At 42.4% G+C, this 17,519-nt stretch overlaps 2 protein-coding genes across 2 annotated transcripts in view; both read right to left on the reverse strand.

Moving 5' to 3' along the window:
- The window catches only part of FAAP100 (FA core complex associated protein 100), a 29,335-nt gene extending 27,362 nt beyond the window's left edge, over nt 1-1,973 (reverse strand). The window contains exon 1 of the mRNA XM_070934717.1: nt 1,809-1,973. Within this exon, the coding sequence (XP_070790818.1) occupies nt 1,809-1,973 (165 nt within the window). The remainder of the gene's footprint in view (nt 1-1,808) is intronic.
- Nucleotides 1,974-15,291: 13,318 nt separating this feature from the next.
- Nucleotides 15,292-17,519, reverse strand: part of NPLOC4 (NPL4 homolog, ubiquitin recognition factor) — a 51,977-nt gene continuing 49,749 nt past the window's right edge. The window contains exon 17 of the mRNA XM_070937701.1: nt 15,292-17,250. Within this exon, the coding sequence (XP_070793802.1) occupies nt 17,093-17,250 (158 nt within the window). The 3' untranslated portion in view covers nt 15,292-17,092. The remainder of the gene's footprint in view (nt 17,251-17,519) is intronic.

A 17,519-nucleotide genomic window follows, 5' to 3' on the forward strand; every position in this document is an offset into this window, starting at 1 on the left:
ACTTTGGTTTTCTCTGAACTACTATGCCATTCTTATTATTAAGCCTCCCACAGACACACACACACACGATATATGTGTTTGCAGTGCATTCTACTCATCTGTTCTCTGCTCCTAAGAAGCAGACTAGTTTTTTAAAAAGAAATTAAAAAATTAAAAACTCAAGGGACTGATGAGGGAAAAACGCAATGCCCTAGCTACATTTCTGATCAAGTTTTACTTTTGTCAGGAGTAGCAAAGGAGCTAACTATATGGACAAAGAGAATGTGATAGATCTCATTTGCTCTAATCCAGAACTATGAAGGGCAAACTTCATTTTCTCCCACTGCCTGCTTTTCTCCTAAAAAATCACATGCTGGAAGACAACTTCCAACACTTATTTGCAAAATATTTCTGGTCCCTGATAGGAACCAAGCAAATGTAAACCGATGTGTTTTGAAAGCATCCTAAAAGGATGAACAATAAAAAAAATATGTGGGACACATATATTCACCTTCATTCATGATAAAAAGAATTACTGGTCACAATCCAATCACTGAATGGATTCCATACTGTCAGGATATATTTTATGACTTGGATAGGTTAGCAAGTGCCCTACAGATGTTCTGGACACATTAGCTCTCAGAAATATGACAAATGAGAGATTTTATAGCCCAAACTTCTAGAGTGCACCAAGTTATCTCCCATTGTGCGAAAGGTACATTGTATGCAATTTTTGCTTTTCTTCACAGTTTCCTCTGGTGCAAGAATTTGCTTTCTGTCACTACTTTGGACTAATTCTCCTAAACAAAGCCACCAAAGACACTTTACTACTTCTATCTTTGAGTCTCCTGAAGGGAAGGAGCAGAGAAATTCAACATCCTGTTAGGGATAACATTATTGTGTTGCAGTGCTGCTCTACTTTTTCTCTTTTTAGTTCAAATGCTTAGTATTAGGATTAGTGACATAAGATAAATCTGTATAGAATTTGCTTCGTGCTCATGTGCTGTATAAACATGTTTATTTTTAGCATTTATGGGGTTGAATAAAACTCATGATAAAATTACAAACTGGGAAACAGAGCTACCATGAAAATGAATGCATCTCTTCAAATCAGTTTTTACCCACCAAATCAAACTCAATTTACAGAGACTTTTGGGTACACTCATGCAGCAGTTTTGCCAACAGTATGGAATGGTTTGGCAGCGCATTCTTGCAGAACACATTTTCAAGTTCCCTGTCTAGTCTACAGACCTGAAATTCCTAGAAGTTCCCCATCCCAATACTAATCAGGAACGACCCTGCTTTGCTTCTGAGATCAATCAAGGTCAGCTTGATACAGCAACCTGCTGCAGACATACATCAGTGGGATTTAATTCATCCCGGCATCCTCTGATGCTTTGGACCACAATACCCATCATGCACTAAGTAAAGAGTGGAATTGTACTTCATTATATCTGGAAGCTGTCAGACTGGGGAAGGTAGCTTTAAAGCTAGCGCTAAAGGATGCAGTGTGAATTGCACCTGTAATTATCTTCAGTGCTTAGACAATGCATTGTTCTGTACACTGATGGGAGATATTAAACCAGGTTAAGAGAGGTCAACTAGGATTCTGTAATTATTAACATACTGTGTGTTTTCAAACTTTTAAACGCTGCTGCTGCTGTTGTCATGATCTTTAAAGGGTCTGCCTCCTCCAGTCGCCCCATCAGCCCTAAAATTGCCTCCCAGCATCTGACCTGATTTCCAGCGTCTGGTATCTCCCCAGGTAGCTCCCGCCCCTGAAAAGAAGAAGGCTCGACTAGCAGGACCAAGCGCCAGTCCAGACGTACCTTCATCAGCCGCCCTTCTTGGTCGTAGACATAGACGTACTCGGTGCCATTGGAGAGGTAGATCTGGTTCTCGTGGCACAGCACGCGGGGCTTCCCGGCTGCCAATCCCCCAACCGGGCAGCAGAATCCCGCCAGGTAATCCACCCTGTGCCCCACCTGGGCCATGACTGCCGCTGCCAGCCTGGAAAAGGGGAATCAGAGAGATGTGGGGGCAGAACCGGAGAGCCCTTCAGGTGTCAGCCCGCCTCGTCTGCGAAAGCACGTGGGAACGGAGCAAGTCAGCTTGCGTGCAAGGGTCCGCCCCACCCGGGCCATACTACTATCCCGGCGCCTCCGGTGGGAACGAAGAGAACAATAAACCCCGAAGGACAACCCCACCACCCACCACCCCAACACACACACACACACACACACACTTTCACAATAGACAAGGGAAGGCTGGAGACTTGGAATAGAATCGTCACAAATCGCAAATCAGCGGAGCTAAGCAAGCAACTGGTCTCGCCTCTGCCCCGCCCCTCCCCCAAACCCGGCATAGATGCCCCCCCCCCGCTACAAAGCTAAAGGGGCGGAGCTGCCATTCTGACCCCGCCTCCTCCTCCTCCTCTCCAAGGCAGCGGTCGGAACGCCACCAGTTACTAAGCGCGGGAAGAGGCGCTGCTTTACGGCTGTCTCTGTCTGTCTGTCTCTTCTCTCCGGGCTGTCGACTGGAGCTGGCGGAAGCACAAACGGCTGCAGAGAAGGTTTACGACGCGCCGTAAAGGGAAGGAAGGAAGGAGGGAGGGCGAGCTCTTGTCGCGCCTCTCCCGCTGCTGCTGCGGCTCGCTGTTGCCATGGAGATGAGAAGAGCGGGTCCCCATACAGGAGCGGCTTGCTGGAGAATAAACGAATGTCAGGGCGCCCCAAGGAGAGGATGCTCCTTGGGGCGGGGCTGGGGCTACAAAGAGGGTCGCACGGAGCCAATGCAAGGCGGATGCGTGGTTTTGCATTTGTATTTGAAGGGGGGAAAGCTTAGAAAGCGTGTGTGGTTCCCACTGGTGGGAGGAGAAGGGAACACTGCAAAAAAAGAGTGGCTCAAACATTCTTGGCTGGACTGGGGTCCTCCGGGCATCCGGGAAACTCCTGGTCGATCTTGCCTTTGCCGGGAAGCCAAGCAGCATCGGGTCTGATGATCCCCGCTTGGATGGGAGACCACCAGGAAATCACAGGGCTGGATTGGGAAGGGGAACAATACATGTGCATGGACGGCAAAGAGGCTGCATGGATGCGTCCATAGAGCCAAATGGAATAGCTTGACTCCAAGGTGTCTTTAATATGGGAACTCTTGAGAGTGGTTCCCGGTTGTTGCTGAAGGATGCCTGGGTTTTGTGGGACTCAACACTACCCTGTGAAATCAGATGTGTAGAGAAAAAGCAAGCACATCTGGACTCCAAGAGGAATCCCAATCATCCATTTTTGGAATTGAGTAAAGAGCTGAGGTGGCTCAGTGATAGTCCTCGACTTAATAGTTCCTTTAATGACAGTTCAAAATAATAATGGAACTGAAAAAAGTGACTTACTACCAAGTGATTAAAATTCAGATACTTGACAACTGACTCATATTTATGACCGTTGCAGTGTTCCAGGGTTATGCGATCACCTTTTGCAACCTTCTGACAAGCAAAGTCAATGGGGAAACCAGATTCATTTAACAACCATGTTACTAATTTAACAACTGCAGTGATTCACTTAACTGTGGCATGAAAGGTCGTGAAATGGGGCAAAACTCACTTAATGACTGTCTTGCTTAGCAACAGAAATGTTGAGCTCGTTTGTAAGTTGAGGACTACCTGTATTGCAGGCTAACTGCCCACAGCCTGGAGTTTGGTCTTGATGGGGCTCATGGTTGACTCAGCCTTGCATCCTTCCCCAGTGTGTAAAATGAGGGGCCAGCTTGTTGGGAGCAATATGCCAATTGTAAACTGCCCAAGAGTGCTGTAAAGCACTATGGGGCAGGATATAAGTCTAAGTTCTGTTGCTATTGCTATTGATTTGTGTGTATGTCATGGCTCAAATATTGGATTTTAATCATCAGTTCATGAGTTGACTTTCAACTGGTTTCTTAAGTCAAAAATAAATAGAAATGAGTATAGTCAGAAAAAAATAGCCCTCCCGCCAAGTCAGTCACATTTTGCTCCTACACTAAAAATCGGAATAGCAGTACAAAAAATAATGGTTGGTTCGGTGCCTAGCCAACAAAAGGTTCATGTAGGCTGGGCATTGGGGTGAGTATTATATTTGACATGTTGCTTGCTGTTGATTCCACAGCTTTTTGTTCTATTAAAGTTTTGTAATAATTGTTCAGATCCAACCCCACATTTCAAAGCTAGGAGAAAGTGGCAATCATTTGGCATTTGCATGCAACAGTAGCTGTAGGTGTCAGTGTAAAAAATAATAATAATAAAATCACAGTGCAGCTGAGACAGTAGATGGCAGTGTTGCTTGCAGTGATAGCTATCCTTCCAAAATACCATTAACATGATTTATTTCCTCTTATCTATTAACCCCCATTTGCCTTTATTATGCCTTAGTGTTTTTTCACGAATGAAAGCAAATATACATATCTCAGGAAATGTTGCCAGTCCAGTCTGGGTCAGTCACAGAGATTTTTTAGTATTTTTTTAATTTCATCAAGCTTGATTGCTGATTCACAAACTAAAATGGATTTAAATCTATTCTCTAGAAAACTGCAAAGTGATTATATGTGTAATCTTGATTTTGGGGGGTTGTACATTTTGATAGGAGTTTATGCAACTGTGAAAATCAAAGATATAATAACAAACTTCAAAGATAGAGCCTACAAATGGTTCTATTTAAACATGTACATATCTGGAGCAAAAATGCACATAGAATAGTTTATAGAAGCTAGAAATTTTTCAGAAAGACGTAAGAATGGCATTCTAATAGACACAAATTTGAAGGATACTTTTGTGCTTTTGCAGTGTATTAAATTTAATGAGTAGCCATAATATGGGGCATAATAGTCCCAGAAAATGTTAGATTGAAGTAAGGCTTGGAAATATTTTTAGAGAAGCCTCAATTGTTTGTTTTAATACATTTTGTTGATGTAACCTGAGGAAACATCTCACCCCAATGGGATTGCCTGCTCCACTCAGATTGGCAGAAGGAGCAACGAGCAGACCCGGTTGGCCAAGGAGAAGAGCCTTTTCTGCTGTGGCTCCTATCATCTGAAACATCATATCCCTCGAGGTGAGATATACTTCTACCCTCTTGGCCTTCCAAAAGGGCCTTGAACAGCAGTGAAATCCAGCCAGATCTATCTGGCTCATGCAAACCGGTAGGGCCTGCGGTGGGAGGCTCTGCCCACCTGCCGGGACGTCATTACGTCCCGTTTTTGACCCTCTGTGCATGTGCAGAAGAGGCTCATGCGAGTGTGCGCTCACATTTCCGAACCAGTAGTGAAGGTAAGTGCATTTCACCGTTGGCCTTGAACCTGTCTCTTTCTATTCCTGGAGTCCAGATATGGGTTTGCGCCGGGGTGGTTTCTACTTACCTCTGGTACTGGTTCGCAATGGGAGCGTGCGCGTGTGCTTCTGTGCATGCGCAAATAGTTCATGATGATGGGTGGGTGGAGCCTCCCGCCGCCGTTACTACTGGTTCGCAAGAACTAGACAGAACCACTGGTGTGTGCCCTTCTGGAGGTGGGATTAGCAAATTACTAAATGAAAAATCCCACCTTCATCCCATTTTATAATTCCCCATCTTAGCCAATTCTCTATTAGTGTTACACCTATGGTTTTAATGTTTTATAATATTATTTTATAATGTTATTAGCCACCCAGAGTTGTGTGATCGTGAGATGGGTGGCCTATAAATTTAATAAATAAATAAAATTTTAGCAAAATGAATACATTTGTATAAACATAAAGCAAGGACTTCATTTTGGTTACTAGGATCCATAGCAAAGTAAGTGCTAGATTAATTTACAGATTTATTTGTACACTCAAAAAATATGCTTTGAAAAAATACACACTTAAAAATGCAGGTTCAAGAATGTCAGTCTCAAATGCTTAGCTTCTTTACATCAAAATATTTCTGGCATAGCCATTAAATGCTTTGTGTCTGTGGGTGTATAATGAATGAGTCAATGCAATTTGGCCTTCCAAAAGCTATAGCTTACATTATGTAAACTTCAGTGTTTTTTGTTAAAAATGATGTATGTTCTTTATAATACACTAAATATCATTTATTAAATCCTGCTGAAAATTAAACTAGGTGTATACGTTTTGTTTGTTTGTTTATAAAATATATTGGCCGTTCATCTTACCTCAGAGTAACTCAATAAGTTGCAAGAGGGAGAAGAATAAATTACCTTGCCAAGTTTTTATTGACAAGCATAGCTCAAAACAAGTAAGAAAAGACTCATGCAGCTTTCCCCACACATTTGTCATATCTAAATAATTTGAAATGTTATAGCAAAACTTGACTGGGACAATTTTTCCAGTAGTTTATTGTAAAGAGGTGACCTGATTTGTTTTTTAGGCCTTATGCCACCCATAACTTAACCTATCTGCAATCTAGGTTTTAGGAAACTGTGAATCTTACAATACTAAACACAGCTTCATTGAGCATGATGTGGATGTTGATGGATGTGCTAAATCTGTGTCCCTAGTGCTTGAGAAGAGAAGTCTGGAAACAATCAAACCATTAAGCCGATTAAAAAATCAGCAGTGTTTTTCCATTGCTAAAACATGAGAGCCTGCGCAAAGGCCTGGTAGCCAAGATACAGCCTTCAAGGCATATGCTTACCAGCCATACATAACATCAAGCCACAATAGTCTGTCAGCTCCTAGGAGAACCAGAAAAGTTATATAATATGCAATTGCTTCTAATCTGTTTATATTTAGATATGTGGAAATTAGGCCTGACTTTTCTCTTTGGCTAAAACCAACTTTGGCATAAAGATGAAGAAGAATTTGGATCCTTTGTGCTTAAAATGCACTCAGCTTCCTCTTTTGTAGCATCTGATCTGACTACAGTAGTGGGTTTTTAAAAAGGATCATTCAAGAAATAAGGAAGCTCATTAGTAAATTATAGCCAAAGGAGCCAATTTGCAGGGATTCATCTTCAGGAAATGAAGCTTCTTATGAAGATGCTTACATGGACTGAAAGTTTTAGATCATGTGGCTGCCACTGGAGCACAGGGTACGCATTTTATCAAGCAGTTTTGGATACAAGAGCCTGTAATACAATTATGGTCGATTTCTCATCTTGCAACCCTATACCTATGAGCAATTTAGTGTCTCCTAGTTAAATATGCCCGCCTAGAAGTTTGAAAGCGTGCAAGTGCAAGTAAATTAATAGGTACCACTTTGGTGGGGAGGTAATAGCATTCTGTGCACCTTTGGTGTATAGCCATGCTGGCTATATGACCATAGAAATTGTCTTCGGACAACGTTGACTCCCTCAGCCAAGAAACGGAAAGGAGCACTGTGCCCTAGTGTCAGACACAACTGACAGGAAAAACTTTACCTTTTTAGTTAAATATGTAGACAAACGGTGGGCATTCTCTGATGGTGAGAACAGATAGGAAAAGACGTTTGTCGTAACTGGTACACCCACACACACACACCCACACACCCACACTCATCCACACAGATAAATTGGAATCGATGTAGAGAGTTGGTACTTTCCTTAATACTGTATCCATAAGCAAATCTTTATTGATTGCCAGCCACCTTTAAATGTAAAATAGCTCTGCTTTTTCATAAAGTATTTCTGGAGTCATATATGGAATGTTTCAGTGAGCATAACAAATAGCAGTGCAAATAGAAGGATGTACATGTTTGCATGGGGTGTAAAATTCTGTATCTTAAAAATCAATTCATTTCTACTTCCAGAAATGGGTGGTGTAGATTGTAATGTAGTCTTCAGTCATGGAAAGTAACAAATAATCCCCATTTTGGTGGGTTATCATGGTTTGTAACTATTACACAGTGTGCAAATAGCATGTAAGAACTATGTAAAGCAGCCAGAATCATTCCTAACATATTTAAGAACCAGAGACTGTGATACAAACTGGGTGCTGTATCTACTTTTTCAACCTGTCAGGTGGTGATTTCATCTGTCATTCAATTAAGCTGTGCATCACTTAAAACAGCGGCAGGGTTTTATGAGTCATAGTCTACTCTTAAGGAGACATGTCTTTGATAAAACCACTCTACCAAGGAACCATTCCTTGGCATTCCAATAATACATTGGGAATTGTGTCTCCAGATTATCAGCCAAGAAAGGATTCCTATTTAATACCTTTATCCTGGGTCTGTCACACTTAAGCCCTCATAGGAAGTTTTTTTTAGGGGAAAAGACAGGCAGACAAAAGGATGCGTTTGGTTTCCAAAATTGCAGTGAAGGTCTGACACCAGCTGGAGCACTTATTGCCTTCCCTCAGACATGGGCTCTATGATCCGCCTCCCATTCCGGATCAGGATTCTGCGGCGCTTGGCTGGCAGGAGGGCAACCCTTTTCTCTCCTAGTTGGGCAGCCCTGATGAAAGGCTTAGCAGGAGACAGGTTCTGCCTTTTGTTCATCTCATCTACAAAAGATTCCACCCCCTCAAAGCGTTTAGTCAGTTCTCCAAGATGTTCCTTGAGAGCATTAAATTCCTTGTATAGGTCATCCAGGGCATCAGAAAGAGGTTTGATTCTGAAAAGAGAACAGGCAAGAAGGGATATGGGTTAAATAACAAATACCCTATGCTAATTTAACAGAATCCGGCTTTCATTTTATTCTGGCAAAGTTCAACAACAGAGCTGGATCTATGCTGCCAAACTCGATTATGGCATCTAGGCGGCAATTTATTTATATAGATGCAAGTCATTTGCGCAAAACTTTGCTCAAACAAATGCCTATTTCTTGGGGATGCTTCCATAATACAGATGCAATGACATTGACCCAGAAATATTTATTTTATTTAGCTGTATAGTCCACAACAGTACATAGAATCATCGGGATGGAAGAGACCTTGAAGATCTTCTAGTCCAACCCTCTGCTCAAGGCAGGTGTCCAATTTCATCAGCTCAGTCTTACCAATCTGCAAATGGTAAATTGCTTGTTTGTTCCTTCATTAGGGCTTGTTAACAGGCCAACATGTGTCATTGTTGCTTTTTGTGCACTACCCAGGATCTTTAAAGACTGAGCCAGTGTTTGGTTTTTTTAATCAAAATATATCTCAAGGTCTGGACACGTACACATTGGACCAAAAAACGGGTTCAAAAATGACTGAGGATGTTGTGAAAATCTACCCATTGGTTTTGTATGTTGTGCAAACATCCTAGAGCAGAGTATGTTCTATTTAATATTAATCCTAATCCTATAAACAACTCGATTCCACTATCCTTGTTCTTCTAGATCAGCTGCTGACACAAATTTATCAATTCTCCACCAAGACTGGCATATTTTGAGGTGTTACACTAAGTCAATTAGAAACCTATTCAGATTTCTGCCTGGACTCCAGCCCTCACCTTCCATAGTCAGGCAACACTGTTTGGTGATCATGGAGGAGAAGATTCCTGATCTGAGTCATAATAGCAAATTTCCAGTTGTCAAGAACCACAGTAAGATTAGAACATCCCCTCGTATTGACTTTATCAGCTGGAAGAGGAAAGAGAAAAGAAGACCAAACTGGAATGTGATATAACAAAGAAGTAGTTTTGTAAAATCATCATCATTGTCTTAAAAAAAATAAGGAAAGATAAAAACCTTCAAATACAGGTGAGTGAACGCATAAAAAGAAAGTACTAGTGATTGGGAACATACCAAAAGACCTAGAAAAATATTTGGACACCATATGAATCTCAACACATCAATTACAAAATTTCACATTATTTGGTACAATGCCTATATTACAATAGTATCATTAGCTAGATCCTTGAAAAGAATCTGAGTCAAAATACTGTGTACATCCAGTCAGACTCAGAACTATCTGGTAGTTAGAACTATTGTGTGGTAATAACAACAACAATTTAACTCCTTCTTTTCCTTCCCCTCTTCCTCCAGTATTGCACTTTTGTTCCTAAATGCTGTACGCGCCTGAGGAGGAGGCATTTCCACACCATTAACATGAAATCTAGTAGGACTATTGAGGACAACAGCCAGACCTTCACCATACATTCATACCTTCTTCATGGGTAAAATAAAGTGCTCAAAAACCTCTGTAAAACAATGTGGCAGCTCACCCTTCTCATATGAGTTCGGGTGGAGAGCAAGCTTAGGAGGAATAAAGTTGCTTCAGTGTAACATTAAACAAAATGACAGAATAAAGGGACCCTGATTTTTGAATTCATCTTCGGGGTGGAAAAAAGATCTGCCTTTCCTTCAGAGTTCATTTTAGGACCTACAGTATTGTTTCTAAAGTGAAATGTGCTCAACTCCCTGAAAACATGTCCTGGGAGCTGCACAAGGAGAAATATGATTTATAGTTAAAATTCAGGTGCTCACAGATACTTAAGACTGTGAAGAATCATGCATGCAGAAAAGAAGTTCAGAACTGTATAAGAAATGTGGAAATTGGAAGTTGGGAGAGGATTGGAATCTCAGGTTAGTAGCCTTTATGAAAAACAAATGGGCTTTAGGGCAGCCACTGTCGAAAGCAAGTGTGCCCCCACAATCATTCTCCCTTTGCACAACGGGGGTTCCAAGGCCCTTAGCAAAGAGGGGCCAGCCTATCCAAGTGCCCCTCTGCCCTAATTCACAATGAAGAAAACTTTCTGTTGTCCCAAGCAACAGCCGGCTTTCTGGGGAAGGCCATGTTTGGGACCTGTTACCTTCTGATCGGTAGTCCCATTCGGGGATGGATTCCCGCCGCTTCGATATGGCTGCACAGCTGACAGCAACCGACAACAGCAGCCAGAGAATCTGCTTCATGCTGCCTTGACAGCGGCAAGAGAAGGAAGACCAAATCAAAAGATCCTCTTTACAGTCTCCGCACAGACCTCACAGCCACATTCCTGTTCTGCGTCCAACCCCACCCCTTTTTTTCCTTGATGGCTCCCATATGGTCGCTCATCTAGCTGAGCTGGTCACCAGTTTGTCATATCAGTGGGCAGAGAAAAAAGGGGCGTCTCTTCTTCTGTAGCCGTAGAAACACAACACTCCTTGCATCCATTCACCAGTCCAAGTCCAGCTGGATGGAAATATTGTCCAGGGGTTTGATGACGTCATGTTGGAACTTGGATATCAACTGACTTATAACCGTCCTCTCCATAGAAGGTCCCCATTTCCTCCATGTGCCTCAATAGCTTTGAAACTTTGGGATGTTGCAAGTTGGAAAGAAGTGGAAGTGGGTGGACAGGAGAGAGTAGAAGCTGTGGATCTGAGAACGCAAATTGCTCAATCTTGCTAGCTCCTTATTGTTAGGATGGGGGTAGCTTAGGCTGTGTTTTCATTGGATTGGACCTGTGTCAACCAACATGTGATCATCTTTAGTCTGTTTATTAATTCAGCAGTAGATAAGCACAATAAATTATATGGTTGCTATTAAGGGTGCTATCATATTCTAACACACCAAGCATGAAGGGAAGAGGAAGAAAGAGATACAGCTGGCCGAAATCTCTCAAGACTGGAAATATTCGGTTTTTTATTTCATTCTCACTTGCATTCTTTCCCATGATTTCAGGCTAACAGACCAGGCTAGCTATAGCCAGAGTCAGAGAGTGGCTGCTGCAACTGCTTGAAGGCCCTTGTCACTTGGGGCCTGGGGGTCCTGTTTCCATTCCTCACCCAACCTCAGCTCTCCCCTCCTTTGTTCAGAACTGGTCCTTTTAAACCTTTCTCCCTTTGCATATAAAATAAGAGGCTGATTTGGGCCAATAGCTGAAACCAATGTCCGATTGCAGAAAAATAGAAAGGAGCAGATTAAATTGACGATGAGCAAGGCAAGTAATGTGACCTAGTCTGACATACAGTAGTCACGACTTTGCCATCTGAACCTAGCTATCTATGGATCTAGCCTGATGTCCTATTGTGTTTCCTAAATAAACAGTAACAGAGTTGGAAGGGACCTTGGAGATCATCTAATCCAAACCCCTGCTCACGCAGGAGACCTGTGCTAGGGATTTGAACCACCGAACTGCTGACCTTTTCTGATCAACAAGCTCAGTATCTTAGCCACTGAGCCACCTACTCAGGCTAATATGTGTTTATCCATTCAAGACATTTTAATAGGAAGGAATTGAAAATGCATTGAGCCCGAAAAGTTAATGCTGCCGTGCAGTTTGCCACTTTCCAGATGAATTAGATTCCAACTCTGACTTGCCAGCCAGTCTGTGATCAAGACTTTCAAAAAATATTTAATTTTTTTTAAAAAAACCACAAATGAATAGAAACTTAATTTACCTGCTGAAATCTTGATGGCAAGATGTGGTAATTCTTTCAAGTCTAGCTTGGTTTTTTTTTTTTTTTTTCCAAACCAAGATCTGCCTCTCTTCACTTTATAACATTGTCCTGAAATTTTGCCATTCTTCAAATTGTAAACAGATCCTTTTGGCCTGCTATAGGAAACACTCCGGTCTGCAGTTTATATCTCTGAAGGGATGGAGGAGGGAAGTAAGAGATGTGTGGGACAAATATTCCAAAGTACATTTTAGGTCACTAGCACAAGAGTAAAGAGGATAATTCTCTGTTTATTCATACTTTCTTTGATTGATAGACAAGAAAAAGGAACAGCTCAGGGTAAAAGCTGTCCACTCCAACTCTGCTGCACACAATTCTGTTTATTCTGTTTAAAACTCTTGTTTACAAAGGCACAAAACTGCAATTCCCCAGCATGTGTTTTCTTGGGAAATATGGACAACTGGGAATTACAAAAGGTATAAAGGCTTTGACTTACTTCTTTTGAAAGTTAGAGAGAACCGTCCCGTCTTGTTGGCATTAGCTTTGCTGCTCTCCCCCTTCCCCTTGCTCTTAATGATATCCAGACAATCAATTTTTTTTTAAGTGGAAGAGCACATTCAGCATGGTTCACATCAGGTAGCCAGATGGGGACATACGTCAGTCCCTTGTCAGTGTTTATGAGTCCAGATGGCACAATAGAGATAAGCAGAAGGAAAATGGATGGCAACACAAAACCTATCTCCTGACCTACAGAGCACTGGTAGAATTGGAAAAGGCCACTTCATCCATTGAGCCACAGCTCAACTCAAGAGTTAGAATCCAAATGAAAATATTCTCAACCAGATGGCTGTCTTGATCCTGAATGCAATCCGTGAAGAGAAGCCCATCATTTCTCTGGTTAATGAGCTCCAAGGCCTAACAGCAGTAAATTCAATCAAAATTTGTTTTTCCTGCAACTTTAAGCTATTCTTCGCTAGTTAGAATAATAGATCTTGACCTTCTTGGAAGGGATGTGCATGAAATTAAAAATATTTTGTCCTACATATGAAAGAAAACACATCATGCCTTGGAAGTTTGTGTGGGCTATTCCAGGGAGGGAGGGCATTATCTGACCAAAGCAAATTAAGAAAATCTTAAACATACACCAATTGGATCTCCTCTGCCTCTACACAGTAACTAACACACCCTTTTTCTCCCACACTCTGCATCTACCTGCCATACCAGTCCTAGTTCTCTGAAGCCACATCACTCTAGACCTGTGATGGCGAACCTATGGCACAGGTGCCCCAGGTGGCACGTGGACCCATATTGGTGGGTACGCGAGTGTTGCCTTAGCTCAGCTCCAGCACGCATGTGCGCCCTGGCCAACTGATTTTCAGGCCTTCCGGTCCCACTGCAAGTCGGGAAACTGGCTGTTTCCAGCCTCCGGGGGGGATGGGGAAGGCTGTTTTTGCCCTCCCCAGGCTCCTAGAAAGCCTTTGGAGCCTGGGGAGGAGGAAAAACGAGCCTACCGGGCCCACGTGCCATCGCATGCCAAAAACAGGGGGAACTGTGGGGGGAATCATGTGCGCATGCGCGGGATGGCGGGGAGCATTGAATTATGGATGTGGGCACCCGCACCCGCGACCCCCCCCACTCTCCCCTGCTTTTGGCATGCGATGACAAAAAGGTTAGCCATCACTGCTTTAGACCTTCAATTTATCCTACCCTGGATCACATCTAAGAGAACCTATGTGGTACAGGTCCATGCACAAGACATGCACACTTTGGGTCAACTCACAGATACTATAATTGGTGCAAAGGACGCTCCATGCATGGAAGTCTTCACAGCCTTACTTTTCTGTGTATCATCCTTTGATGTCTCTCTGGCATGCTATCATACCCCCATCCAAGATAAACATTTACAGCTGCTTCAAATTCTCTTCATTGGACTTAACGTTTCTAGTTCTTGCTCTTTTCTGGAAATACTTGTCTGAATTCTTTCCAAAACTGGTTTTCAGACCTTGATGCAATATTCAAGGTGTGATCTGACTAACACAGAATGAAGTGCCAATTACTTCCCAAGACTTGGAAAATATTTGATTGATGCAAGTTAAAATTGCATTTGTTTTCTTGGAGCCACATCACAAGCTGGACATAGGTCCTCACTATTAAAACAAATATTTTAAGTTTTTTTTCTTTTCTTGAAAGGTCTATTATCTATGTGGCTTCCCCTATCCTATATCTATGCATTTTATCTTTGTTTCCCCCTAAGTTGAGAATTTTGCATTTGTCTCTTAAATTGGTATATTTAGCTGTCCCATCAAAACCATTTTGAACGTTATTTCTCTCTTGTAAAGTATTAATATCTCAACAATGTTATATCCTCCATCAATTAATCCAAGTCATTGCCTTAGAATCATAGAATTGTGGAGTTTGAAGAGACCACAAGGGTCAATTAGTCCAATCCTCTGCAATGTGTAGAAAAGCCAATTAGTTTCTTCCTCAGGTGGTAGCAGTCCAGCCCCTTCTTAACAATATTCAAAGATGGAGAACCCATAACGTCTCTTGTTCCCATTATTTCTGGTCCTAGTTTATGTGGCAGTGGAAAGTAGTTCCTGACCATTTTTTCTATGGCAACCTTTTTATGATATTATGTCTGCTTTTTATCTTTTTTCCTCCCAACTCTTTCATACTTCTAAGTCATGATCCAGAAGGTCAGAAGTACGTTAATCTTCCTAACAGCCATCTTACATAAATGGCTCAGGTTTAGCCATTTGTTACCAATGGCTGCATCCATTAACATGTACAACCCATATCATATTTACATAAAACCTAGATTCTTTACTTGCCAGATTGCTAAAAACATGGATCCCAATTTTTTTATTTTAAGATGAAATTTGAAACAATAGCTGACTGCCCACATGCACAGCAAGCGCTTTAGAAATTAGATGTTGTTGGGACTTGAAGTGAATCACCATGACATATATATCTGTATTGGAACAATGCATGAATGGTTGTCAGGAGAAATGTTTGGGGCCCAAGGGCTGCATAAATTCAAATCGAGTAGAGAGCAAAGTGGAGAAAGCAACAAAAGGACCCGAAGCCATCATTTTGGATGCTTTTAATAGGTTTTTATTTGCAGGGCTGTTATTCAGTTAAGTCCAGTCCAAACCAAACATACACCTCTGCAACCCAAAGAACCAAGAAGAACAGCAAGAGCGGCTACAGCCCATTGAGCTTGAGAAATCTAGTCAAAATGCAAACCCAGGAAACAAAAGTCACATGTCCTGCCAGCAATAACTAGGGCCAGAGAGTGTGTTTATGAGCCCCAGCTACAACTGCCTTGAAAGGCAAAGACCGCATCCTTCACAGCAAGTGTTTGGAGGCCAGTCCTACATGCCCATAATGAAAATGGGAGCTGGGACGGAGGCACATTTTTTGGTGGTGACAAAGTCCTAGGAATATAAACTATGGCAGGGCAGAAACAAAGGCTGTATGTCCACACAACCAGAGAGTTGACGTGAAGGACCTCTTTCTCTCTAATGTTGCTAGGTTCATCAGGGTGATTATATAGGCTTGTTATGCAGCATACTTCTGCGAGGGGAATCAATTGTGAATTAACATAAACCAGTCCTAGCAGAGATACTGGGAATTTTGGATAATGAAAAAAAAATTCTGGACACTTTTGAATGGAGGAGCCCAGGTATCAGGAGAAATAAGGAATAGGAGGCACAGCTAATAATGATTATGTGAACAGTAGGCAGGGTTGTGTTCTAGAGGCAAGACCATATCTATTGCAGTCACTATGTTCTAGAGGCAAGGTAATTTTTACACAGGCATTTTAGTGAGGTAAGACAAACTCCCATTCCAATATACACTCCATTTAACTTTGTTGTGCTGATCCCTGTGTAGTCATTAATAGACATGAATAAAATGCCTAGATATTTTGCCTGATCATAGCTTTGGATCCCAGGAAATTGCTTTAAATATAAAGGGAAAATAGTGCATGGAGACTTGGTACAAATAACTGCTTGTGAACTGTTGCTTTCCCAGTCCTGGCACAGCTGGAATGAAGCTGCTGTAGGATTCCAAATCTGGAAGTGACAGGATATGCTTCCCGTTGCCAAACGAGGATGAAAATCACCTTCTCTCTTAGCTAACCATAGATGCAGAATTCTGGGAATTATTTTAAATCTGCTGCCATTAGGGATGTAGGGCAAGAAATGGATGCAGAGGCAACCAGAATCATCTCTGCCTGGTTGAGAAAGATGTTCTTCCCTCACTCTCCAGTTCCGAGGTTTAACCTGGGGCTTTAAAGCCACAGTATGTCCTGCGATCACACGTCACTCAATATGAAGCTATAATGAGAGAGTGGACCAATGTGGCTCAGGCACCAGTGACCCAGAAACTCTGGGGCTAAATGCAAAGCATGTCAAGAGAACAACATTACACAAGCTAGCCCTGGGGGACCAAGTCATCCCTTCAACACTACTGCCAAGCCTCACTGACAAGCTTAAGGCGGGGAAAGCTTGTGGCATGCAAGCTAACAGGGCACACGGCCACACCGCCATGAGCCCACAGAGCTGATCAGAGACCTGTGCGACTTCAGCTCAAGGGAAGCAGGACCTCTGGCTTTCTACAATACTGAGAGCAAAGAAAAGACAAGGCAGCACAGTGGGGCCATCTTATTTTTTCCCACCGGGACATCCTGTTCCAACTGCAAGCTGCCACCTTGTAAATGGCAATTGAATACCTGTGATATGGGTCCTTTCCCCCTTTTCCTGTCTTGCCCCGCCCCACACAGTACATCGTCCCAGGAGGAAGAACAGTCCTGCCTGGCTAAAGGTTTGCCTCTGTATTTCTGCCAGTTGGTCTGTAATGGCCGCCCCAATTGCCAAGCCAAACAGGGCCTAGCTCCGTGGGAGGCTACACATCTCGCAATGATCTGTGCCTGGTTGGTTCATGAAGGTGCAGTGCTGACAGGCCCACATTGAAGAAGTTGTTGCATGTGTTGAACTGCCCATGGCACCATATTCTTGGAGCCCTGGCAACTGAACACCCACTGTACCTGAAAAAGTGAAATGGAATAATTAGGAGATGGAAAAAGCTCCCACAAGCAGAAAACATTTTTTGCCTGGGAACTTTACAAATTGCTAGATAATTTCTAGAGTAAATGAAATCTTCCCTTAGGAATATTCCCATTCCTTGGCCCAACACTGTCTAATTCTAATTCTTTCCACAGATTTCTACAACTGTATCCTCTAAAAACCCTTCCTTTTTTTCCTGCATGAATTAAATCATCACTATATATATATACCGGTAACTACTTGGCTACAA

Source organism: Pituophis catenifer, unplaced genomic scaffold (genome assembly GCF_029215685.1).
Source record: "Pituophis catenifer annectens isolate HBS135680 unplaced genomic scaffold, rPitCat1.0.hap2 SCAF_2, whole genome shotgun sequence".
NCBI lineage: Eukaryota > Metazoa > Chordata > Lepidosauria > Squamata > Colubridae > Pituophis > Pituophis catenifer.